The sequence below is a fragment of the Diplotaxodon limnothrissa genome, linkage group LG14 (genome assembly GCF_057381915.1).
Source record: "Diplotaxodon limnothrissa isolate DT_005_m linkage group LG14, D_limnothrissa_male_GT1.1, whole genome shotgun sequence".
Classification (NCBI taxonomy): domain Eukaryota; kingdom Metazoa; phylum Chordata; class Actinopteri; order Cichliformes; family Cichlidae; genus Diplotaxodon; species Diplotaxodon limnothrissa.
In genome coordinates this window covers 25,538,217-25,564,933 of record NC_140609.1, presented here as the reverse complement: position 1 = coordinate 25,564,933, position 26,717 = coordinate 25,538,217, and the positions used below count along the sequence as shown (strand labels likewise).

The window sequence follows — 26,717 nt, the reverse complement described above, 5'->3', positions numbered from 1 at the left end:
ATGAAATCCTAACATTAGATGGATATTGTTTAGCGTTAAGGTTATTATGATAATACATCAGTTAGTTGGAAGATGTAATGATATATTAAGCCACATATATTTATTAGTACAAAATAGTTTTTTCCATTTTAAAAAACCCTCAAAAAATGACTGATTTTACCTGTAAAATGATTTAAAGTTTTTTTGCAGCAATCCTAAAACAGAGCACACGAGCCTTGAACTTACTGACCTGTTGCTATTGTTGATCTGAAATTTGCATGTACGTCATCACACTTGCCAGTTTGAATTTGTGCTGCACTTTTCCTCGCTCACTCTCTCTCTCACACACATTCACATACTTCTTTTTGTATGTAGCAGCTGTGCTTCTGTCAGCCTGGATCATGTGCTTAACTCCTTTGTGTTTTTCTAATAGTAATAGTCTTAAATAAAATATGCTGATGTCTCTGTTTGTGAAACATGCCTGACTGTAATGGTTTTTGGGTTTGTTATGGGAGTTCTTTGGTTTTCCTTGTTTCTATAAATTATTTTGATGTTGGGTCGTTTTTTTGTACCCGTGACTCAGTTAGGTTACTGATTATAGTTTTCTGATTTTATTTAGCTTCACCTTGATATCTGTATGTCCATATTTAATTTGAGGTTTTTTTTAAATATATATATATTATTTTATTATTCTAGCTTCTGTTAGTACTTAAAATTAATTTTATTAGATTACTTGTAGTTTAATTTATTAGTCTTGCCTTCCCTATGTCATCCTGTTTTTTATAAGAGTCCTTCTCATTAGTCCTTGTCCTTGTCAACTCCTAAACTTAATTTAACTTTACAAAAACTAAATATTACTATATAGGATTTTGGCTCTTTATGTCTCCTCCTGAAATCAAACTGGTGATCTTCAGCTTATAAGGTGAGTATGTAAACGATTATTTTATAGAAAGGAGCTAAAAGCTAGGTAATTAGCAAAAAAAAGCAGGGCAGAAAGTCCTAAAGGCAAGATTACCTCAAATATATATATCTGACTCAAAAGAGTTTTGACTTGATATCATATCTAAAGCATTCTAACTTTTAGCTTTAGCTAACAGTGTATTGGCTTCCCATCATTACTCATGCTGTTGGAGTTTAGCATAGCAATAAATCTGCATTCTGCTGTTTTTGTCTATGTTAGCTACTGTTAGCTTCTGTTAGCCTTTGTTATTTTAAAGTTGAAATTATTTACTGTCATTGTATGTACAACAACATTACAGTGTCTTTCCTTTAACAACTGCAAACACTCCTGTTTTGCAGTTCTTACTCCTGACAATTAATTGTGGCAAGTTTCCCACATAATATTAAGTTGCTCACTAAGTTAGAATAGACGTTTATGGGGAAATGGTACTCTCTGTACAGAGAATTGAATACTATTGAATTTATGGTCTCAGTTACTCATTTGTTATCATATTGTTAAGCCAATTACATAAATTTTTGTCAATCTAAGTTTCGAATGAAGGATTGTCTGGGGTATGTTCATTGACTTGCAATGATGAAAATTCTCATTAGGAGTCTTCAAAACAGGATTTCACAGACCACGGGGTGATGTCGCCGTGGCTACATTCATCTTTTATTCTGTCAGTGTTGCTTTGTCTAAACTAACAATGTCCTTCCCCAGCCAATAATGAAATACATTGGAGGCATTTAGACTAATTAAAATAGGTACAATTTTCTTGACTTCCAGGTCTTGTTCCCTCTGTCTATTTTATGCTGTATACCGAGAAGGAAAGAAAAATTAAAGACATTTTTTTCTTCTCATGTATATTTCTCCTTGACATAACTCACCTAAATTTAATATCAGTACCATTTCTTTTTACAAATTTCTGTGCCTGAGAAATAGCCGGTCTCCCTTCTTAGTTTGACTCCCGTTTTATATCCTAAAACGACCTTTATCTCTCTTTGGAAGAAATAATCAGCTGTTGAGATAAAAGTTAGATTTAAATGAAAACCTGATTGACTAAGAATTTCAAGTCTTGACCCCGTGTGTTTAATTTCTTGTTTCTATTGTGTTTCTCTTGCTGTTCTCTCATCTTCACTGAAGATTGTGACCTGAGATTTTAAAACAGTTCTGTGATTTGCAGTTTATTGCATCCCCTGGTAGGATCTCGGATTTCATTTTAGCTCATCCTCCCTAAATATAACCAGAACAAGACAGACAAAGATTTTGTCTTTAAGTCTCAGTGCATGCTTAAACTGTGGTTCAGTGTGTTTTCCTGTGAACAGACGGGAGATATTCGATTTCCTCTACATTCAGTCCATCTAAGGAATTGCTCCTATTTCCCTGTCCCTCTATCCAAACCACTTCCCGTCTTTCACTCACTGTACCGAGCCTCTCTGAAACATCTGAGCCCGGTATCTCTGCATGTTCTTTCTGATTGTCACATGTCCAAATGTTTGAGTCTAGCATAGCTGGAGAGAACCGGGGTTTCCCAAAAGCAAGACAACATCAAAACAGCAGAATTAGTCTGGATGATAGATCGGCCCTTCCCTCAGGCTGCAGGCTGTCTGGTCGTCTCGCACAGTCCCTTCGCCTGCAGCCTCACACCGGAAAGCTGAGGATTAAAGTGGACTATGTTACGTCAATGCATGACAAATTCTATTAAATAAAGGTTTAAAAATGTTTGCCATCCTTAGCTGTCCATTTCACTGCTCCACTTCTTATTTGTTCCCTCCAGCTTCTCGTCCTGACTCTCCACACCTCTCATCCTCCCTCGCCCTTATCAGTGCCCCCTTCATCCCTCCCTCCATCCCTCCCTCCCTCTCTTTCTCTCAGACATGGGCAGGATAGGATATCCCGACAAAGCCAGGCTGTACAAACACAGCTCTACGACAGGAAAAACTCCCAGCCCTGAGAGAGGAATTTCCCCTCAGAGCTGACACACACACACACACACACACACACACACACACACACACACACACACACACACACACACACGAACACACGCATGCCAGCGTACATGCACACGCAGTTCTGACACACACTGTGGAAGACAATGTTATTTTCCGACATACAGTGTTTTCATTTGTCTCCTGAAATCATTCGGCATTGTTGCAGATAAAATGTCATGTCATTTATCATTTTAGACAACAAACAGGTTTTTGTGATTTTTTCTACAAAAACACACAAAAAACAATCTTTATTTTTTGGGTCAGCAGTATGAAAAGAAACAGTTGCTGGATGGCAGGCTGTTATTTTCGCTTGTTGAGTTTCTAATAAGGTTTTTTCTGAAAAAAGTTGGTTTTAATTCACATAAATATTCAAGTGTATACATTTACTTTGCATATAATCTATTCATACATATCTTCAAATTTAAAAAAAAAAAGTGTTGAATGAAAAGAAAGTTGACTGAAAGATAAAATAATTCAGTGAAGTCTGACTGAAATGCACCAACTCCTCCACTTACCATAATAAATCACATTTTTCAAGTGAAATAAACATTCGTGTACATTTACATTTAATTTTGCTCGGCACTTTTTCACTTCCGCCATCACAGCATACTCAGCTTTTCTGTTTAATCACAGAAAAAAAAAAAAACAGGGTAACTCAATGGAGCAGCTACTCATTTTCACATAACATTAGTGGGATGTTAATTAATGAGTGTTATTTGCCATGTTCTTTTTCAAATTTCAAATTTAAAAGGAAGCTAGTTTAGTTTGTTTGCCTGCAGACAGATTTATTACAATTTCACATCTTTTCATGTTTAGCATGACTGGTTTTGCATGTAATTAACAGGAATTAATTAAGTAGAGGGATACCAATTAAAACAGTCACTTTTCTGTTTAATTAGAGACAACGCATAGTTATTTCCATGAAACATAGGTGGGAATTATTTAGAAATAATGATAAAAGCCAGACCCCGTAAAGTTAAGTCTAACTATGATATCGTAAAGTTACTTCATTAGGTACACTTTGCTAGTATTGGGTTAGACCCCCTGTTGCCTTTAAATCGGCCTTAATTATTCATCTCATAGATTCAACAAGGTGCTGAAAATATTCCTCAGGGAGTTTGGTCCATATTGATGTGACAGCATCACACAGATGCTGCACATTTATTGGCTGCACATCCACGATGTAAATCTCCAGTTCTACCACATCTCAAAGCTCTATTGGATTGAGATTTGGTTACTGTGTGGGCCATTTGAGTGCAGTGAACTGATTGCCATGCTCAAGACCCCAGTTTGAGATTATTTGAGCTTTGTTACATGTTGCCTTTTCCTCACAGAGGCAACCAGCAGACGATTGGCTGCCTCCATGTAGTTATAAAGGGATAAACATGGGCAGCGACAATACCCAGAAAAATATCTGGTATATGCAAACCAAATCACAGGCAATAGCTACAAGTTTGCAAACTTATCAACTGATTCAGACCGCAGTAAACAAACTACAGGTGTAAAAACGCCCTAAGAGGTCCAAAGTGTGCCAAAAATATCCCCCCATGCCATTACATCACCCGCAGTCTAAACTGCTGACACGAGGCAGGATGGATCCATATTTTCATGTCATTTCACGCGAAATTCTGACACCTCAATCTGACTGTTGCAGGAGAAATTGAGACTCTTCATCACTCGGCAATACTTCTTTTATTGTTATACTAAATAGTGAGCCCGTGTGTAAATTGAACCTTTAGTCTCTTGTTCTCAGCTGATGGGTGAGGGACTCAATGTGGTCTTCTGCTGCTTTAGCCCATCAACATGTTAGCTTTCCTATATATTTGTAAATTGCCAAATATCTAATAATTTATACAGATATCATTATTATCATGCAATATTTCCATTTGTTTACCATATTAGCATTTTTTTCCATATGAGCATGCATAATAATAGATGAACGTCCTTGTGCATGCAGCATGTCCAGAGAGTGAGAAGCTGATTTCAATTTATTATTAAGGAGAAAAGTAAAAATGTTTCTGTTATAGTTTAGAGGAAAATATTAAAATGTAAAATATATTTGTTTTAACGGTGTGTTTTAATGATTTAGATTCCAACATTATTTATATTATTTGACCCATTTGATCATCTTTTGCTGCCTTCTTTAATTATTTCCAAAGAAATAGAGGACCGTAATATACTAAAGCACAACATATTAATATTTCCCCCATGTCCAACCTCATAAATTGCAAGTAAAGCCAGCATGCAGCAATTAAACAAATGAGCCTAAGTCTGAAAGCACATTAAAACAGACACAAAATAATGAGACTCACTAATAATTAAACATTTGCCAGAGGAAATTGTTCAATGTTTCAAACAACTTTTAATATTTAGAATCTGCCTTTGAACATGTGCTGCTTCGCCCCATCACCAGCGCCAGTAATTATTGACTCTCACACATGAACATGCTAACGGTTGTCATGACAGCAGTAGTGCACAAGCTTGATTAGATGGCTGTCAGCTCACCTGCACTATATATTAGTAGTGGTGGTAACCACAGTAACAATGCCATTACTATTCCAGCAGCACAGCTCCATGTTTGCATAATGATAAAGCGCATACAGTAGATGTGACAAACATGTTATTCCTCTTAGAGGCTACAACAAAAGGTCAAAACCTGGAAGGGGTCAGTGCGTCAGAGCTGCGCCCGCTTAAATGAAGTGTAAAATAAAACGTTATCTGACCACTCAAGCTCCCGACAGACATTGATTCTTGACTTGAACAACAAAGAAAAGACATCACTGTGTTCGAATCAATGAGCGCACAGGAGAGCGGGAGATGTGACGGCACGGTGGCTAATTTGTGAATTTTAAAAGTCTCTGTGGATATTATCCAGTGCCGACCGTCTCCCTGCCCTCAGGTGCAAAAGACACACACACACACGAGCACACACACGAAAACACAAACACACAGTATGAGACGAGGAATTAGACCCCCAGAGTGAAGCGGTCCACCCCACCCTGCTCTCATGACCCCGTCTCTATAATTACACGTCTCTGCTCTCACATTCTCGACGTCTCTCTTGTTTTTCTTCCATTGTGGATATAATTAGCTTCAGACTTTATCTTCCCCTCTTTGCCCTCACTTCTTTTCCATGTGTCCACCAGTGCTGCCCTCATCTCCACCCCATCGTCTCCACCTAGTCTTCCATCGAACTCTTTGCCCTCCTGCGGGGGACAGAGTCCTCGGATCCTTCACTTTGCACTTACTTTGAGCATCAAAAGTAACAGTGACTCTTTTTTATTTATCCATTTTTTATCTACTGTCAAGTCATTTTCTTAATAAAAACCAGGTCACTTATCTTCACTTAAACTAAACCACCCTCTGTCAGTATTGTCTGTGTCACAGTGGACACATACAGTTAGGTCCACAAGTTTTTTGGACACTGACACTTTTCTTTGTGGTTTTGCCTCGGTGCACCACAGTCGGTTTCAAATCAAACAGTCAAGCTGTGACTGAAGTGCAGACTTTCAGCTTTAATTTAAAGTGCCTAACAAAAGCATTGCACTGACTGTTTAAGAGTTTTACAAACATACAAACCTGAAGTGTAGAATCCACATCACTACATGTGGTTTCATCGATTGAGATCTTTATTAAAGCTCCCTTCAGCTGCTGCTTGTTTGTAGGTCTCTCTGCCTTCAGGTTTGTATTTAATAACTTAAAACTATCCAGTTTCGTTGCCTCGAGAAACTCTTTTGCGTTTGAAATACGCTTTGGGTCATTATCCAGCTGTACAGTGAAGTGCTGTCTGATTGGTTTTGCAGATTTAGCCATGTGCACTTAACAATTCATCCTGCTACTTCTATCGGCAGTCACATGATCTATAAACGCTAGTTCCACTAGCAGACATAGGTCCCGATGCCATAACGCTGCCTCCATCTTGTTAGACAGATGCTGTGTTATGGTTTGGATCATGAGCTGTTTCTTTCCTTCTTGGTTTCTTCCGTCTAAAGAATTTTTCTCCCAACTGTGCCGGTTTGTTCAGATCATTTCTGGCAAACTTTAACCTGGTCTTCTTGTTCGTGAAACCATTACTTTTCATTGGCTTGTAAACCTTCTGTATTCATGAATACATCTCTTGATTGTAGACTTCAAAGTGACATCTAAAATCTAACTCCTCAACAGTGTTCTTGACTTTCCAAGACCTTTTTATTACCGAGGAAAGAATTTGTGAATAAAAAAAGGCTGTAATTCCTCAACAGTCAGACAATCCTTTTGTTAAACTCAGTGAATTCATGCTAAAAGTCAAAGCACTTTAGTGTGATTCCTTCCATAAAGGTAACACTGTAAATTTTGAGGATCATGATTAATGGATTCTAATCCCTCTGGTACTGTGTGTGAAATTACAGATAATACAAAATCCAGTGATTTTTCAACCTTAATTGTGTGGTTGCTATTGTATTGCTTATCCTCACGAATGTATTTTAAGTAATTATCTTTAAAGGCACAGATTTCCTGAATATGGGTGGTTTCGGAGCACGCCTCTGTGTAACATATCTTAGTCTAATTTCAGTAGCTATTTAAATTGTGCCGCTTGTTATTTTAACATTTGATGAGAAATGCACTCTTTAGCAGCTAAAAAGGTTGGAGAAACAGTGGTAACAGTTCAGTGTCATCAATGTTTTCATGTAACAACCTGACCTGTATCTGCAGATCAGATAAATGTTATGGAGTAAAAAGGGTTTTGTTCACCCGAACGTTGACCTTGAGTAAATCTACTTAGTTACTTTCCAGGATTGTCTCAGCATCTCTACTGACTTGCTGTTTGACGCTCTCCTTCCTCTGGGGTTATTTTACTTAATTATGTGGCATCTTCAAAACTCGTAGAGCGGCAGAGACCTCTTGACATGTCATGTCCTCATCCTCCACATCCCCCTGCCTCATCTTCATCCTGTCCTCCCACCACCCGCCCGTCTTTACGTCCTGCCGCCTATGATTCTCTCAGCAGTGTGCGTAAGCGGTTATGACACACGCACCTCCACCCAAAACACCTGTGCTCCCCTCTGAGATGACCTACTAACCGCCCTCCTCCTCACTTCCTTTTTCTTCACTCAGCCTCTCCTCTGTAGAGCTGACATCAACTTTACCCTTTCGCCCATTAATCTCAACACTTTCTGCCGCCCTCCCCCTCCTCCCTCACATGCCCCATCGCAACCCAGACCCGAGCGCCCTCAGCCCCCCCCCCTAAAAAAAACCCTCCTGCTCGCCGACTTCCGCAGGAAATTACCTTGTCTAGCCGCTGCGCGCTTCACATCCACGCCTGCACTTTCAGAAAATGGCAATTCGAGTGACAAAACAGGACGAGCCTGAGAGTGGGATGTCTTGTTAGTGTGTGTGTTTATATGGTCTCAGATTTCTAGTCTTCATAAACAGTAAAAGTGTCAGAAGTGGCGATAACTCGTCGCATATTTCTCATCTTTGCAGCTCTTACATTGACACTGGCTGTGGTTTTTTGTGATTTTACAGTAAAGATCACTTTTAATTAGATTATTAAAGTAAAAAGTGTTATTTTAATAAACAACAACAACAACAACAAAATGAGTACAGTGTTCTGCACGCATTATTGTCTGCATTTAATTGTGCACTACTCTGTTAATTAATCTGTTTAATGAGAATGAAGGCAGCAGTGAGACAGTTTCAAAATAAGAGGCACTTTTGCTCCTGTTTTGCTAAAACCGCTTATACTCATTCTTCTTTGAGGGGAGCACTTTGAATTATTACACCGAGGCCTTACAATCAGTAGTTTTATCAGTAATTACATCCACAGGTGTTTTCACGTAATGTGTCTGATTAGTCCCCTTCACAGGCCTGTGGGGGCGTGCACAGACAGTTGGAGTGACACTCTTGTGCTACACCTGTTAAGTCAGATAAATTACAGCTTTGCCACAAACCTTTTTCACAGCAGATACTTTGACTTGGTACAAAAGAAAAAGCAGGTGCATTTTGGAGAGTTTACAAAGTTTCTCTTCTAGTTTAAAAAAAGCACTGTCTGCTGCTGGCTTTTTAACAACGAGACACCACATGTTCAGTGCAGTGCCACATGTTCGATTTGGCTTTTTTTTTTTTAATCCCGGATGCTCTTCCTGACACAAACAAAAAGGGAGCTGTGTCTCTTCCTGGGACTGAACTGGCGCAAGAGTTGGGAGTTCGCCTTGTAATCGGAAGGTTGCCGGTTCGAGCCCCAGCTTGAACAGTCTCGGTCGTTGTGTCCTTGGGCAAGACACTTCGCCCGTTGCCTACTGGTGGTGGTCAGAGGGCCCCAGGGTGGCTGTGGCTACAACGTAGCTTGCCATCACCAGTGTGTGAATGGGTGGATGACTGGTTGTGTAAAGAGCTTTGGGGTCCTTAGGGACTAGAAAAGCTCTATACAAATACAGGCCATTTACCATTTGAACTGCGAATTGAACTGTGGATCAGGGATTTCTAACTTTTAATGCATTTAATTTATTCTCTGCACATTTGCATCCTCTCTTTTTGTCATGTTATCACAAACTGCAGATCAGTGGGGTAGCATAAAACTGATAAATGGCCTGTATTTGTATAGCGCTTTACTAGTCCCTAAGGACCCCAAAGCTTTACACATCCAGTCATCCACCCACTGGTGATGGCAAGCTACATTGTAGCCACAGCCACCCTGGGGCACACTGCCGAACACTGGCGCACCGGGCCCTCTGACCACCACCGGTGAAGTGTCTCGCCCAAGGACACAATGACCGAGACTGTCAGAGCCGGGGCTCGAACCGGCAGCCTTCCAATTACAAGGCGAGCTCCCAACTCTTGCGCCACAATCGCCCCACTGTAATGAGTCACCTACATGTTCGTACATACAGTGTCCAGCATGTGGGTCCACTTACGCTTTATGCTGTACTTGCACAGACTGAATTTTAACATATTTAAAAGCATTGCAGTCGTTTCAGATGAAAAGTGAAGGAAGAATATTGCAGCGCCAGCAGTCGGGCAGAGAGAGAGCACAGGCTTATCTGATGGGACAAAATGAGCATGAACTTCTTGGTTACAAGCTTTGTCCCACGATTAATCAAATTGGAGACATTTACATGCAGCACAGATAATCTAGCTTTGCATATCCCTGAATTCATGATAAATGTTAGCATCCTGGATTCCAGTTACTCCCTATACTAGTTCCACTAATGCAAATTTAAAAAAACAAACAAACACTAATTCTGCAATTATTCATCTGACATTGCACTACAGTAAAAGTGGCATGCTTCTCTGCAGCACTTATGAACCTGAGTAAAATGTAAACATGCAAAATCTAAACAGCAACCCTGTTTGTATTTTCCTGAGCATACATAGATTTCCAAAACTGGTTATGCTTTAAATGTACAAATATAAAAAAACAGGCTCTGGTTCCACAGGGACCATTTGGTAACGAGTGCACTCGTAGTTCAAAACACATACACTGAATATACTGAAATAGTAGAATAATACTGTTTAACCTCAGACACGGAGCTAGATGCTGCTCAAGGTCAGTCGGCTCTCTGAAATTATTCTTCTGCCTCCTCAGATGTGGTCCCAACTCTGCCAACAAGAGCTCAAACTGCCCCACTGACATCCTGAAATATGCAGTTTTGATACAGCTTTAACTCCTGGATCAAACCCTGAAATTCTCCCTGATTCTGCCTTTTTGTGAGAATCAGAAGACAATCTCCATTTCTTCATGTTCTTGTTCAGAAACATCAGAACCAGCTCATTTTCACTTGATATCTCCTTCAGTGTTTTTTGTAGTGCCTTTGTGGAGGTGGATTTTTCACAAACATGTAGGTGTAATTAGTTCTGAATTTCTGGTCGTTTTTTTGAAGCACACTTGGTGTGTAAAGACCTTAGAGAAAGCCAACTAAGAACCAAGACCATGTTTTCATGTTAACATGTCCACTTTCAGCTTTTAACGATATATTTGCTTGCCGGGACTTGTCACCAAAATCTTTTTTTAAATTCTTAACATCAAGATTCTTTAATTATTATGTAATGTCTTTCCTATAAGGCCAAAGTGTTAGGCCCCTCAGCCTACATACCATGTAGTGACCGCAAGGTAATCAATGACTGAAAGGGAAAAGAAGCTGGTGAGCAAGTGGAGTCTGCAGGTAGCTGACACTCTCTAGCGTGAAATTGGTCACAAAGCGGAATACAGTTCTGCACTAAAAAACCCTTCAGGATTGCTTTGGCCTCCAGCAGGCTGCCACAGTTGCAAAAGGTTTGCATGGATGACACTAACTTGTCTGGAAACACTCGTCAACTACCCACCAAGCGATAATGAAAATTTGAAAAGTGCAAGAAAAAGGAGAAATTCTGCCTTCAAAGTAAAAGCTGCACCTTTTGAAATGTGTTGGTTTCAGCGGCAATGCGGGGACCACTGCCGCCTCTGTAGGCTTGTATCACTGAGGCTACGTCCACACTAGCCCAGATAGATTTGAAAACAGTGTTTTCATCTGAAAACGGACCGCGTCCACACTAGCGTTTTCAGTCGTTTTCACAGAGTTGTGCGTCCACATTGAAACGGCCGAAAACGCTTACGTTCCAGTCCTGTGCATGAGAAAATGTGAGTGAGAAGAAAATCTATCTGGAGCATGTACAAACTGATGTTAATCTTTTTTAGGGCTGTCAAAATTGAGAGCAATCAAAACAACCGCTGTTTAATGCCCTCCGCTATCTTTATTTAATTGGTCACATGACTGCATCACATGACTAAAGTGCTTCATCGTCTTAGAAAGTCTGTGTTTTTGAGTGTCCACACTGCGACGGGGCAGCTCCGTTTTGAAATGTATGCGTTTTCTAGAGCGTTTTCAAAACGCTGCCTTTCTCCTTGAGGAAAACGCCATCTCAGTGTGGACGGGAGGCCAAAGCGGAGAGAAAACGATGCAAAAGGAAAACACATTAGTGTGGATGTAGCCTGAGGCCTTAAATGTTCCTACATCAAGAAGATACTATATAAAGTAAATATAAATAACCTTCAGCTTCTCTCTTATTTCCCAAGGGATTGCCGCAGTGGATGGATCAGCACGTTTGATTTGTTTCTTACAATAGAGATTTTTTCTGACACAACCCTACGATTTATCCAAGCCGATATAAGGTAAATATACTGTAGCTCATGAGACCTGAGTTTTTAGAGGCAGGGTTTAAATCACAGCAGGGATTCATGCTCAGATTCAGACATTTCACAATGTGATGCCTCAAAATATTTGTGGCTGCTGCTGTTGAGATTTGGCAACACAGGAAACCACTGAGAGAAGCGGAGGCTCTATGACAGCTGTGCTCTAACTTTATGCGCTCGTGTAGTCTACGGGGAGCTGATGTGGTTGAAGGGGAGAGATTGCTGAAAACAAAAGGTCTTCAACGAGTAATTTTGAAGGAGACAGCCAGGGTGTGTCTGAGAGAAAGATGATGTCTGAGAAATGTTCGAGACAGATAAAAGACAAGGACAAATCGATGGCACTGAAAGGAAGCCATTTCTTATACACTGAAAGGATAGTATACCTGCAGTCTGCTCTCAGTGACACACAATGACACATGCAGAAACAGGGACACGCCGTAATTTCACTGTGATCATGTAAATCAAGGTCCTCTTTTCTCCTCTAATAAAGAGACTCCTACTCCCGATCCAATTTGCACACAAATGAAATCATTAAAACACGCTTCCCTCGAGACGTTTACCCCCGAGTTATTAACTTATCTCTAAAAAACACAAGCTTCAAATCCTGATGGAATTAACCTTTTTGTGTTCTCCATCTGTGTGTGTGCGGGTTGCCTCTAGGATTCACAATCTGTGTGTTCAGTTGTGTCCGTAGAAGGAGAAATGAGAAGTGTGTGTGTGTGTGTACAATGCACACAACAGTATCAGCGCACATGAAGGTATGCAAGGAGAGTCAATTAGGGGACAAAAGAGAGGAGAGCACAAACGACAGGCGGAGAAAGAGTGAAAGAGAAACTCCGTGGAGAAAGAAAGCTCCGACTATGCTCCTCTCCTTTGGTTTCCCTCCACTGACTTCCCTCCGCTCGGCTCCCACACAGCAGGAATGCAGGTTACGTCGCTGTCTGTGTGTCCTATTGATGTCTTGAGAGTCACCGCTGACTGGTTTCGCTGGTGGAAAGTAACTAAGTATATGCATTTAAAAAGTTTTTAAATTTGTTTCCTCTGCAGGCTTTGATTGTAATAGGAAATTATTAACAGTTAGCTTGGCTGAGCTTTAAGACTTCATACAGGGGGAAACAATTAGCCAAAGGCAACAAAATCTCACTTGAGCACCTGTCAAACTCGCTAATTAACCCGCATCGCTTTGTTGGCTTAATCCGTGCATAAACACACACAAATCCAAACAATTTCTTGGTGGTTCCCAGGCAGCTGGCGGCGTCTCTAGGACAACACATCCACAACATCCACTGTTCCACTAAGATCTTAGTTCTTCAATTCTTTTAACCTAATCATCCATACAGGTAGTTTGCCTACTTTGATACTGCTCATATATATGAGCAAAGAGGTTTACAGAGGCGCCACTTAAAATGGGATTAAACACCCACACGGACCATTCATGTAGTAACGCAAGCTGGATTGGTGTCTGCTTTCAGTCAGTTTACTTTTTTTCCTGCTGATATACATCAGGCTAGTACATTTCTTTATAATGGTTGTTTTTGGATTACTGATCTCTGTGTTTAAGTCACCAAATCCAACCTTATATTAATTTTTAGCATCATTTTCAAACCTGTGTATATAGCAGGTTTAAAACTCCACAAGATGGCTTTAATTATAAACCAGCGTTGCAAAGACAATGACATAAACAATCGGTTTGACAATATTTGTTTCACCAATTCAAATGTACTCACTGAATGTTAATACAAATCGCAAATCAGCCAATCACAGGGCAGCAATTCAGTGTATTTAAGGATGGAGACATGGTCAAGATGACCTGCTGAAGTTCAAACCTGGGATCAGAAAGGGGAAGAAAGCGATTTAAGTAAGTTTGCATAGACCAGCCTGTCTGGCACCAGGAAGCAGACGGGCTGGTCTGAGTATTTAAGAAACTGCTGATCTACTGAGATTTTCCTCCACAACCATCTCAAGTTTAGAGAGAATGGTCTGAAAAAGAAATAAAATATCCAAGAAGTGGAAATCTTCTTGGTGAAAACCAGACTGCTTTGAGTTATACAGAAGAGCATCTCTCAATTCACAACATGGAACCTTGAAGCAGAAGACCACACCAAGTGCCACTCCTGTCAGCTAAGAACAGGAAACTGCACAAGTGCACCAAAATTGAACAACAGAAGATTATAGAAACATTGTTTGGTTTGATGAGTGTTGAATATTTAGAAGATAGTGGCAGAATTGTGCATATATAACAGAGGTCATGGCTCCAATCCCACCTTGTATCAGTGGTTGAGGCTGGTGATGGTGGTGTAATGGTGTGGGGGGAATAATATAGCCCTAACTAAGCATAGTTTAAACACCACGAGCTACCTGAGTATTGTTGCTGACCATGTCCAGTATCCATATTTTAATGGGTGCTTCCAACAGGATAAAACACCATGGCACAAAAGCTCATATCAACTCAAACTGGTTTCTTGAATATTGGCAATGACTTCACTGTACATAAATGGTAAAATGGCCTGTATTTGGATAGCGCTTTACTTACCGTAGTCCCTATGGACCTCAAAGTGCTTCACACTACGTTTTGTCATCCACCCATTCACACACTGGTGATGGCAAGCTATGTTGTAGACACAGCCACCCTGGGGCGCACTGACAGAGGCGAGGCTGCCGGACACTGGCGCCACCGGGCCCTCTGACTACCACCAGCAGGCAACGGGTGAAGTGTCTTGCCCAAACAGACAACGACCGAGACTGTCAGAGCTGGGGCTCAAACCGGCAACCTTCCAATTACAAGATGAACTGCCAACTCTTGAGCCACGATTTACCTCCACAGTCACCAGATTTAAATCTAATAGAGTATCTTTGGGATGTGATCACACAGGAGATTCACATCACAAAGACTAGAATCTCTGAGGAATGTTTACAGCAGCTTGTTGAATTTTTGGCAAGGAGGTCCAACATGGTACTAGCTACGTGCGGCTAATGAAATGGCCGGTGATTGTATATTTTGACGTGTAGATATAGATAATCACTATCCACAGACCATCCATTTCAAACTACTGATCAGAGACCATTATGGAGGCATGGATATAAAAATGTTTGCATAAAAAATGACTTATCTGACTTAATCCTTTTAATGATTAATTGAAAACTGAAAATGTGTTAGGCTGTCCTGGAAAACTAATTTCAAACTGACGATGCCACCACAGAGCTGTGGTTGAAGCAAACACTACTGCGTGTTGATGTCCAGTGTTTTGTTGACCCATCTATCTAATCGACCTCCTGTTGTAAAAACTAAACCTGAATTCTTCCTTTGTTACTATGTCATCTGAAAATGTCACATATAAGAATACAACGGGCTGTGGGCCTTTGAATTAATTCTCTTTAACACAGATAGAGACACACAAAGACAACAGATTATCATGAGAGCTGAGAGGCTGACGGGAAAGAACTTGTCACACAAATGACAAGTGAAGATATTTGCATATGCCTGCACTTTGCATGTTGCTCTGAGCAGAGAGCCTTTGTTTTCGCCTACATGTGACCCGAGATAGCCTCGATAGCTCTTCTGATGAAGAGCCAAGTTGGATTAGACTTGTTGTGTTAAGATGTGAGAAATTTGTTGGTGGATTAACTTGAAAACAAGGAAGTAAAACGATATTATCACCTCCCTCATTTTCTTTATCAAACAGTACACAGTGAATGGAGAGGATGAAGATTTACATCTAGAGGTGATACACTGCCCGGCCAAAGCTGCCAAAACCTCACACCCTCTATTGTTTAGTTAGATTGCCTTTAGCGTTGATGGCAGCACACATTTGCTATTTTATCGCTTATGCTTATGCTTATGCAGACTTACGTTCATTTTTCACAAAGATCCCATTGATGATGGGATCATGATCAAACCACTGCGTGTAGTCTTCTCCATCCCGTCCCAACGATTCTCAATAGAGTTAAATATATTCAGACGGTCAGCTGACCTGATTTTTGGGCACATAAGGTTAAAAAACTCAAGCAGTCAGATCATAACACTGCCTCCCCTGGACTGTACGGTGCACAATAGGCATGACCGGCTCAACACTTCATTCGCCTTTCTCATGACCTTCTTTGCTCAAGAGCTTGAACTTTGTGCTCCAGAGCAAAGAGAAGACTCTTTTATTCTCCCAACTAGCCTCAATGATGGTGAGATGGTGGTTTTCTTAAGGCTGCACTGCTGTTTAGACTCAGTCTCTTGGCTTCTCCATTAGTTCTACAGCTGCTTTTTAAAAATTTTATGTTACCAAACATTTGACTGCTCTTTGTTCACAACCATTCAAGATTTTTTCCAACCACTGAAGGTGATGGTTCACTGATTTCCTTCTAGGTTTTAATAACATCTAAAACAGTTCTGATAGTTTCAACAATTTTCTTAGCTTTCTTTCTGAAACAGGGCAACACGACTAAAGGATATAAGCTACTCATTGCATCAGCTGGGGTCAATAACCTGCTGCCAGCTGAAGGATACTAATCACGTCTGAAATTATCCAATGGAAGAAAAAATTTTCTTAGTTAAAACATTCCATCTTAACACTTTGCTTGGATTACAACACTGGTCAACACGCATTTTGCTACTGGGATTCTTTCGCTGCACTTCAAGAAATTTCAACAATGCATTTCAGCATTTAAGAAACAATTTTGGTGAGGAAAGGTGAAGCCAAAATTACGGTAAGGAATGTGTTTTGGTTGATCCTGAATCTGTGAACTAATGCTTAATCATGAGTTCAAAAGGAAACTGAAGCCAACTGAATCAGCAGCATGGGAAGCATTAGTGCAGGTTATCCAGAATTTTCTTGGCAATCAGAGATCAGAGAGCTACACTGAGCTTGTGGATAACATGCTGGAAGCATATCAGCTGATGAGCGCTAGAATGTTACCGAAGAATGGCCATTTTTACATGCTCATCTGGACTTTTGTAGCACTGGGAAAATTTTCACCAACATATAAAAGTAGTGGAAACCCAACATCAGAGACAATTTAATCCACACATGATAGGTGACTACAGTTAGTTCTCACAAACAGAGACTAATGTGCAGCACAAGTGCAAAAGCAAGTGTCCCAAACATATTTGAGAATTCTGACCTTGTTTTATTTGGAGCAATATTAACTCTGGTATCATCTTCTGGTTTGTTTTTAGAAGAAAACATTTTAAAAATCTGTAGGAAATAAATTTGCCTTGCACAAAAAGTAAGAAAACGTGTGTCTCTTTGTTGTATAAAGCTTCTTGGCAATAAATCTTATGCTGTTGAAAAGCCTGTTTATTTACCCTTAAGTGATGCCCCGTTTCTAATGAAAATCCATTTGTGGGTTGAGCGGCAGAGCTTTTAGAATTGGGCATCTTGGCTCACGTTCTTACAGCCAGCATCAAAACAACTCCATATCTGTTAACGGTCAACATTTCTGCTATTCATGCGCTCGGTGTGCTGCTTTTATCTCTACTCCTGACAACACAAAGAAAGACCCACATCAATGCAAACCCAAGAGATACATTTACCCTGAATGACAAGACTAAAGGCAAGAGGAAGTCGGTATTCACTAAACACACACACACTCGAAACCACATTCGTGCGCAGACTCTTTGCTGAATGTGAGTTTTTCCCAGCTATAGCCTCTAGCGGTGAACCTGACCATCAATGGGTTTTAACACTTGACATGAGGATTACAAATGGCGGGGACTTCACTCCATTCACTTTGTCCTAACAGGATTTCTGTGGCACCTATCAAATCGTCCTTTGTCGCAGTTTGTTTAAAAAAAAAAGAAGAAAAAAAAAGGCGGGCATAACCAGACCTTGATAAACTAGTTGTGAGTCACAAAGGGTCGGGAAATATCAGATTCACGTCCCACATTGTCTGGTGAGTGCCGTTTTCACAGTGAATCAATACATATAGGAGACTCTCTCGCCCAAGAAAATGACTTCATAGGTCTTTTATGACGACGGTAAATACGATCTATACGTCTGTCCTAAAGTTAAGAAAACTTCAGTGGCCTTGTAAGTGGAGAGCTTCAGGGATGACGTATTTTTGACTGAAAGTCAGCATCAACCTGGGTCCCTCAACAAAAAGTCAAACTTATTTTTTGGGAATTTTACAGAAGAAAAATGCTGTGGTACATAAAAGCATGTGGTATGTGTTTTACTCAACCAGTTAATATTCTACACTACTACTACTATTAATACAGTAAAATTAAAAGGTTAATTAATGTTAGGCTGTCAACAAAACTTCAGATTTACCACCACTAAGCTTTGTGCTATATGTGATAACACTGAATGTCCCTGAATATAATCATATAACCACTTATTCTAAAGCGCCATATTTACTTACACGTTTTATATTATGGAAAAAAAACACAGATCTTATTTTTAGGCAATTCAAATTTCAAAAGAATCTTTGATTTCAAGACAAAGCAAAAAGATCAGTACCCCGATTATTTAGAAAGTACCGTAGAGATTAATAACATCTGCACAACACTGAAAAAGGTGTGTTTAAAGCCTAACTATCAAAAATGAGACTCAAACTTCAGTTTCCGTGTCAAAGGTCCAATTTCTTCTGGAAATGCTTCTAATGTTCATTGAAGAAATGCTGATATTAGTAGGAACAAACAATTACTAAGATTATTTTATTGGATGACTTGTCTAAAACTCTCTTTCTGTCTCTGCGTTTGTTTGTTTCCTCTGCACCTTTAACTTTCACCGTTACGTTAGTGCATTGCTTTTCTTATTTCACTTCATGAAATCAGATTCACCAGTGAAATGAACATCAGATGAAGGCCATAAAGAAACAACCTCATATCTACGAAGTCTTTGAACTTTTCTGATCTCTGCTGAAACGCCACAGCTAAAATATTCCAGACCGCTGAGTATCCATGCATCTAACGCCGGGGTCAAAAAAAAGCCACGTCTCTCAGTCTATCTGTACCGTCACTGATAACCAGGAGGCAAAGCTAAACTCTGCATTTTCATTTTCAAAGACAGACTGAAAATAGCAACGATATCCTATTTCATCCTCTGTCACTCGAGGGATGATTCGTCTGCACTTTTCACATAATAAGCAAACGAAAAACATTAAATGTTGTTACACTATGTGACATTTTGTAAAGTTTCCTCACTGAAAAATAAGCTTGTTTGTCAGGAGCAGATTGACACCACTTGGGACTCGAATAATGCTAAAGCCGTGATACCTTAAGCGTGGTGTAAAGACTGGAAACGGGAAAACCAGCAAACCTGACTTCAGACTTCAAAAGGATAGCAATGCAAACTCACTGCTACATTTGGTAAAATGGTAACTGGCCTGCATTTGTAAAGCGCTTTTCTAGTCCCAAAGGACCCCAAAGCGCTTCACACTACATTCAGTCATTTCACTACTTACATCAGATTTTACGCATCAAGACATAATTTTTGAAAAAAAAGTGCATTATTTATATATAAACCACCTTTAGCAGCAATAACTTGAAGTAGCGGTTTTCTTTCTTGCCGAGGAATTTTGAACCACTCTTCTTTACAGCATTGCTTCAGTTCATTGAGGGTTGCAGGAATTTGTTTATGCAGAGCTCTCTTAAGGTCCCTTCACAGTATTTTGAGTCAGGTTGAGGTCTGGTTGTTGACTGGGCCATTGCAAAACCTATATTCTTTGTTTTTGTCATCCATGCTGCTGTAGTTTACTGCTGTGGTTGCAATCATTATCCTGTTGCATGAATCAATTTGAGCCAAGCTTTAGCTGTGATACAAATGGCCTACGTTTGACTCTAGAGTTCACAATCAAGGTGCGCAGGTGGCTGCAAAAAAAGCCCAAATCATCACCTTTCCACCACTGTGCTTGACAGTTTAAATGAGGTTTGATATGAAATTTTCCTTCTATTATGCATTTTCTCCAAATGTGTTACTGTGCATCTTTTTAGAGATAAGAAGCTGTCTTTCTGCAACTTTTTCAAACAAACCCTGCTTATTCAGTCTTTCTCTAATTGTACTGTCATGAACTTAAAGAGAAAGGTATTAGTCTTCACATTGAACATGTAACGAAAAGTTGAACTATTCTCATAAAACCCTCTCAGAGTGGCTGCCTTTCAGTAAAGCTTTTACAGGTGCTCTAAAACCAATAGAAAAAGCTGATTTAGCCATAAGCTGAGAAATCATGGCACAGACTTACAGGAGCCTAATAGCGATGGACCCCTGCAGTCATTTTTGATAGCATGATACGCAAACCAAACAAAACACGAGAAATTACAGCTACATAAACAAATGCAGACAAAAACACAGGCGCGCATTTCCCTGAAGAGATTAGTGTGAGAAATGAAGACTGCACATGTGAGCGGAGGGCAGGGGACAGAAAGAGCTCACCTTTCCTCATAATGACTTTGCTCACCTGTTCATCCCCTCACCTGGGGCAGGGGGATCACTCTACCTCCCTCACCCACCACCCACTACCCTCCACCTCCCAGAGATGGCCAGATAAAGCAGGCCTTTCAGTTGAAAATGCTCTAAGGTTGCCACAGAGTGTCCCGGCTCTCTCTCCCCTGAAGCCCAGCCCGCCCTGCGGCCCGGCCCTGAAACTGATCCAGGTAAAGCTTTCTGACGGAGAACTTTCTCACACTCGTACCTGCCAGTCACGCACTTCCCCGGTGAAAAGTGTGACACACGCACTAGATATACAGCGCACACATGAAAACTCACACAAAAGCAAACTATACACAGATAAGGGAAGATAATTGGCTCTGGGACAGGGAGTCTCACAGGTAAATGGACTGATACTAATCAAGAAAAAGAAACCTAAACCAAAGCTGTGTAACATTCCTCTGTGTGTGTTTGTACTTAGATTGTTGCAGGGACATAAACTGTTTTCAGTCACACTGCAGGAACAATAACCAAGCCCCCATAACATAAATCAATTAATTTCAGTATGAAGGGTTAGTTTTCAGGTTTAGCGTAAGTCTCCGGGAAATTAATGTGAGTCAAAGTAACGTCCTCTGAAGTGAAGGAAATACTGCAGACATATTAGGAGTGTGTGTGTGTGTGTGTGTGTGTGTGTGTGTGTGTGTGTGTGTGTGTGTGTGTGTGTGTGTGTGTGTGTGTGTGTGTTTCTGAAGCCTCACCTGGGGGTTTTGTGCTACATAACAAACATTATTACGACATAATATGATTATGGCTTAGAAGCGTGAGGTCTTTGACTGCCATTTCTGTAATTCTTTCATTATGAGAAACAAGCTGGGAGCGATCAAAGACAAAGAAAGGGTAACAGGAAATACTGCAGGAGCATTTCTTCAGTGCAAGAAACAAACAAAACCTTTTCACATCCACGGGAAAATTGTGGATGACTTCTATGTGTCCTTGCCAAGACATTTTGAACAGATTCTCTTAGCTCTGGTTTCACCGATAAACAAGAGTTAAATGTGAGAATAAAGTACAGTAAAGGAGTGACTAATGAGCACCCAGATGGACTAATGGATTCTTAGAAAATGGGTTGATGGGAAGAGATAAGTGCTATGCCTAATTACTGTATTTGTGTTACACTATGATTAAACCTTTTTACTCTCCTGTCATTTTAAGAGTCACGTGACACATGAAGACCCCACTTGCTGTTTTATTCCAACAGCTGCACCTTCCCCCGAACCTCTGAAAAGGCTAACACTTGAAAGGTGCTTACTTTTCGAATGTTTTTTTTTATTTTTACCAAAACAATCAATTGCTTCTGCTATTAGCACTCCACTGTGTTTTACAGATGCTTCAATGTTGCTCTTCTTTCCTGACTGCATCTTTAAATTTTGACAATCATTTGAAACTAATATTTCACTCCATAAGACACTTAACCATCTTATTAGGCAAAAACAAAACTATTTTATGCGTTTCAAACTGTGTAAACTTTATTATTTTTCATGGATTCAATAAAATAAATTTGAAAAAAAATGTTTCTGGCTGCAAGTAACATCACTCTCATTTTCAGGTTTGTGTGTTTTTGCTCATAAACCAAAGATCACAAATATCCAAAAATTCTAATCATGGGCAACAAGAAAATCTGTGTCAAACACTGTCAAATATTTTCATTTCATTCTTTTAATAACCCTTTAACAGCTTAGATCAGGTCTTCTTGGGTCAGTCTGGGAGATGTAAGATGTGTGATTCACCAGGAAGATTATCTTTCTTTCATGAGCACATTAGCAAATTCTGTGTTTTCCATATTGTAATACTCTAGTAGAAAAATATGTTGTGGTTATTGTGATACAAAAGCATGTGAGTGTGAAGCTCTGAGTGTCATCGTTATTCTCCTCTAGCCTCAGTTTGAGTGTATTGTTTCCCACTTGAAGCTTAGCCTGTTCCCTTGGTAACCATACTGCTAACCATCACTGCCCCTGTACTTACCGGCCAGGCGTACTGGAAAGGAATGACAATGTGTCCATTACTCCCGTCCTCTCCTCCTCCCCCCCTGTCGTGTCCTCTGTGGTGGAACAACTGGGAGTTTCCACCCAGGACACCCGTACTGCCGGTACCAAAGGTGCAGGCTCCAGTTGGGGCGACCCGGGCCTGGTACTCCTTGAGGCAGGCCTGGAAGAAAGTGTCACACTGGTCCCTGGCAGAGCAGTGCTGTGCTCCGCTGGCCTGGAGATCACAGCATTCTCCTGTTTGCAGACGACCATGTGGGTTCTGAAAGTGTCGGATCTGAAGCTCAAACATCCCAACCGCACAGACAGCCTGAATCCAGAGAGAGCAGAGAGGAGAGCAAAGGAGAGAATTACATTAATATATTATCAAACTTGCACAGTTAAGGCCATTCTCACCCACTGCAGTGATGGAAGATCACCAAGTAATGACAGGTGATTTACATTTACAGGCCATTTTAGGTTGTGTAAAAATTCACGTCATTGCTGTGTCTTGCTTCAAGTTCTACTTAAAAATGTCTCATTAGGACAGGAAGTGAAAGAAGGTAATTGCAAAAGCTTTTAATTTATAAGAGGAGTTGTTTTATCTTTTTATCATTTATAAAATCAAACAATGTTTAAATTACAGTTGGTGCAAAGTTAGAAACCAATTAATCTTAAAAAATGGACCGCAGGCCTTTCCAGAAACATACAAGAGAAGCCTCTGATGAGCTGTAACATTAGAGACGTTATAAGAGAGAGACAGGGCAATCAAAGAAACCTTCATTGAAATCTATGGGAGAACTCTGCCTCGGGAAAGATGGTGGTGCAAGTTTAACATCCAGGGGAAAAAGCTCATTTCAGCTGAATGTCAGTAAACCTTTCAGATGTTAGGTTTTAGATTTTAATGCTGATTATATGCATCCAGTTTTATGGCTCAGTGATCAATGATTTACCATACATAGCACTTTAAAATACCTGCCCAAACAAATGCACTGAGGTGTCTGAAGATGGCTGCTGAATGCTGAGGTTTCTGGTTACTGAAAAACTAAGAATGTAAGTGCATGAAAGTTAAGACTTCTTATCCTACAGAAAAGGATTTAACAGGATTTCACAATTATTCGTGTTTAAAAAGTGTTATGTGTTTTCTTAAAATCCTAGACTGAACCTAGACTTGTAGACAAAAACAGGTAGCCTACTTTACTGACACTATCTCCTTAGCAATGACAAACAGAGATTACCTTGGACAACTAAAAATATTGTCCTTTTTTCTTGTTTAAAATATTTGTCATATACATATTTATATATACCTTAAAGTTATCTTAATTGGCTTTCTGCAATATTTCAGGCAACTTGCAAATAGTTTCATTGACATTATCATTGTTTGTATTGTTCTAATCAATATTTATTAAAAATTACTCTTGATTTGGGCCATTTTGTTCACCCACGGTATTGAAAATGGTAATAACTATCAAGCATTTTCCTGGGTATCAGTCTAAAATTTGTAATTCTATTATCATGACAGCCTTAGTGCAGACGATAGAGTGAAATATCAATTTACCCACATAATACGAAAAAGCAAATGCAAGTGTATTTCACAGAATGTCAAACTATTCCTCTGGAATATTTAATATTTATAAAGACTCGCTTTAAGAGCTAGAATATTTCTGAAACTGAACAATTACCCTCACACAAATAACCAGCTTCACCAGATGTTTCTATGTATGCCCTCCCTTTATTGCAGAATTCAATCACTTCCACTGACAGTTCAGCTGAGCAGACTTTTTTTTTACAGTGAGATTTTTCATGTTAAAGTTTATTATGTGATTCCAGCAGTTTATAACATATAAGAAAAAGAAGTCCTTCTCCCTGTCAGTCACTTGAGCTTGATTTATGCATTTCATCCACAGTTATTTAATAGTTTAGATATTAATTTACATGATAGAGGTTGACTAACTCAAACACCATCATATAGTTAAAATAAACAAAAATGCGCAATGAAACTTTGAGAGACGGCTATCGTGTTTCCTCTAATGTACTGTCTCAGTGCCTCTGGGAATCAGCAGCGGCCTGCATGTCTCCTCTCCACCATCTGTTTATCAGTACGTACAAGACAACAGCGTTCAAAAAGCAAGCAACAGAGAGAGAAAAGGGGGAAGAAGACATGATGACATAACTTTGATTCCCATAACTTTGTTTGACCTCTAGTGAAGAGAAAAACAGACGTTTCCATTTACAACCAATGTCTCCCAAAAAGTTGGAACGCTGTATAGAATATAAATACTAGAACATGGTAGTTTAAAAATGATTAAAAACCTATATTTGAATGAAAATAATCCAAAGACAACAAGTAAAATTACGTAACTGGGAAAAAATATTGAAACTAAGAATAAAAGTTAGAAGGGGGGGGGGGCGAAACAAAAAGAAAAGAATGAAACAGACCTGGTGGAACATTTCATAATTAGATAACAAGTAACATGACTGGGTATTAAAAGAGCATTTATGAGAGGCTCGGGGTTTTAGGAGTAAAGCTTAATTTTTTTAATATAAATAACTTCATGGGCTTAGAAACATATGTTAAAGCCCTTGAATTGGCCTTAACAAGCAGAGGGAACAAAGTAGCAACATATAAATAAGATCGAAAAAACGTTGCCACCTTCGCTCAGTGAAAAATGTTGTCCTCCAAGCTGAAGAAAAGAGCAACCATCAAGTTCCTTATCAGGACAAATTTTAAAAGCCAGCATCAGTGATGATATGGGGGTGCATAAGTGCACATTAGTGAAGGTACCATTAATACTGAATATGCAGGTTTAGGAGAAACATATACAGCTGCAGATAATATCATTTTTTCTCAGCAGGTTTTCTTTTTTCTGCAAGACAGACTAAATTCAGAAAGCATTCAAGAGCATGGTTTTGTCGTAAAAGTGAGATTAAGTCACCTGCCTGAATTCCAGATCTGGTACCCACGAAAACATTTAGCAGATTATGAAATAGAAAAATATCTCTGTCCCCATAAAAATTAAAGAAAAATGATCTCAAGCGCTGGTGAGATCACTCATTGGATTCCAAAGTCCCATCTTAAAAGTTCAAGCTGAGCATTTTGTCCATCGCTGTCTTGGTGCCTTTAGAAATTCAACTCAACAAGCAGGTGGTGGATCTGACTGAGAATCCAAAGGACATGCTCATACAGTAGCGATTTTTAAATCCAAGGTACACCCACCCTACAGCAGACCTTGCTTTACACTCCTTTTGGACTCTATTAAGTTCATAATTTACAAAATGAACACCATGTTGCATTAAATAAGACTAAAAATTCATCAGGAAAGTGTTTTACTGAGGTTACAGATAAAGGGAGCTGATAGGCTGTTTTCTATACAACCAGGCTTCTTTTTGCACCCACAGAAGTCGCCCCCTGTTAGACATTACAAAAACTGCAGTTTTATGGCTTATCGTTTAAAACGACCGTGGTTCAGGTGGTTGGGAAGCTCATCTGCTACCGGAAGGTTGCCGGTTCGATCCCCCAGCTCTCTCTGTCCTGGTCGTTGTGTCCTTGGGTAAGACACTTTACCCTACCGCCTACTGGTGTTGGCCAGAGGGGCCGATGGCGCGATATGGCAGCCTCGCTTCTGTCAGTCTGCCCCAGGGCAGCTGTGGCTACAACTGCGGTTTGCCTGCATCAGTGAGTGAATGAATAGTGGAATTGTAAAGCGCTTTGGGTGCCTAGAAAAGCGCTATATAAATGCAATCCATTATTAAAAGTCAGAGGCTACACCCGTCTTTCATATACAGTCTATGTTAACTATGTTAAAACTACAGAAACTGATGTCCTCAGTTCTCAGATTCTTACAGTGTGAAGATGAAAGAATAAATGATCATTCTGCGTCATTGCACCATGTTTTTATTTACGTTTCTCACAGCGTGCCAACTTTTGGGGGAACAGAGATGTTCCCTAAATTATCGAGGGATTAAACAGCACTAGCTTTTATCTTTGGACTCGCCTTTCTTTGGCTCTTGTCTTTCTTTCTTTAGTCTTCCTGTGTGTCACCACCACTCCCTTCTTATTTCTCACTTCCCCTTCCCAGGGGGCAATGACACTGGGATCCTGCTCACACGCTTCTTCTCCCCTCCTCCTCCACTTCACTTGTTTCTCTATCTGAGAACAAGCTTTGACGCTCCTGTCATTTCTCTTTCTGCAGCCATCAGCCATTTTCTACATTGTTCCCATCCTCACTTTTATCTGCCTCCTTTTCTCTTGTCTGTGTTCCCTCCCTGTTTAGGGATGGG

The 26,717-nt window shown here is 40.0% G+C and overlaps 1 protein-coding gene across 2 annotated transcripts in view; it reads right to left on the bottom strand.

Moving 5' to 3' along the window:
* Positions 1-26,717, bottom strand: part of LOC146618924 (uncharacterized) — a 56,851-nt gene that overhangs the window by 26,960 nt on the left and 3,174 nt on the right. For both annotated transcript variants that reach the window (XM_085371692.1, XM_085371691.1), the window contains exon 2: positions 22,438-22,767. In XM_085371692.1, the coding sequence (XP_085227818.1) occupies positions 22,438-22,767 (330 nt within the window). The remainder of the gene's footprint in view (positions 1-22,437; positions 22,768-26,717) is intronic.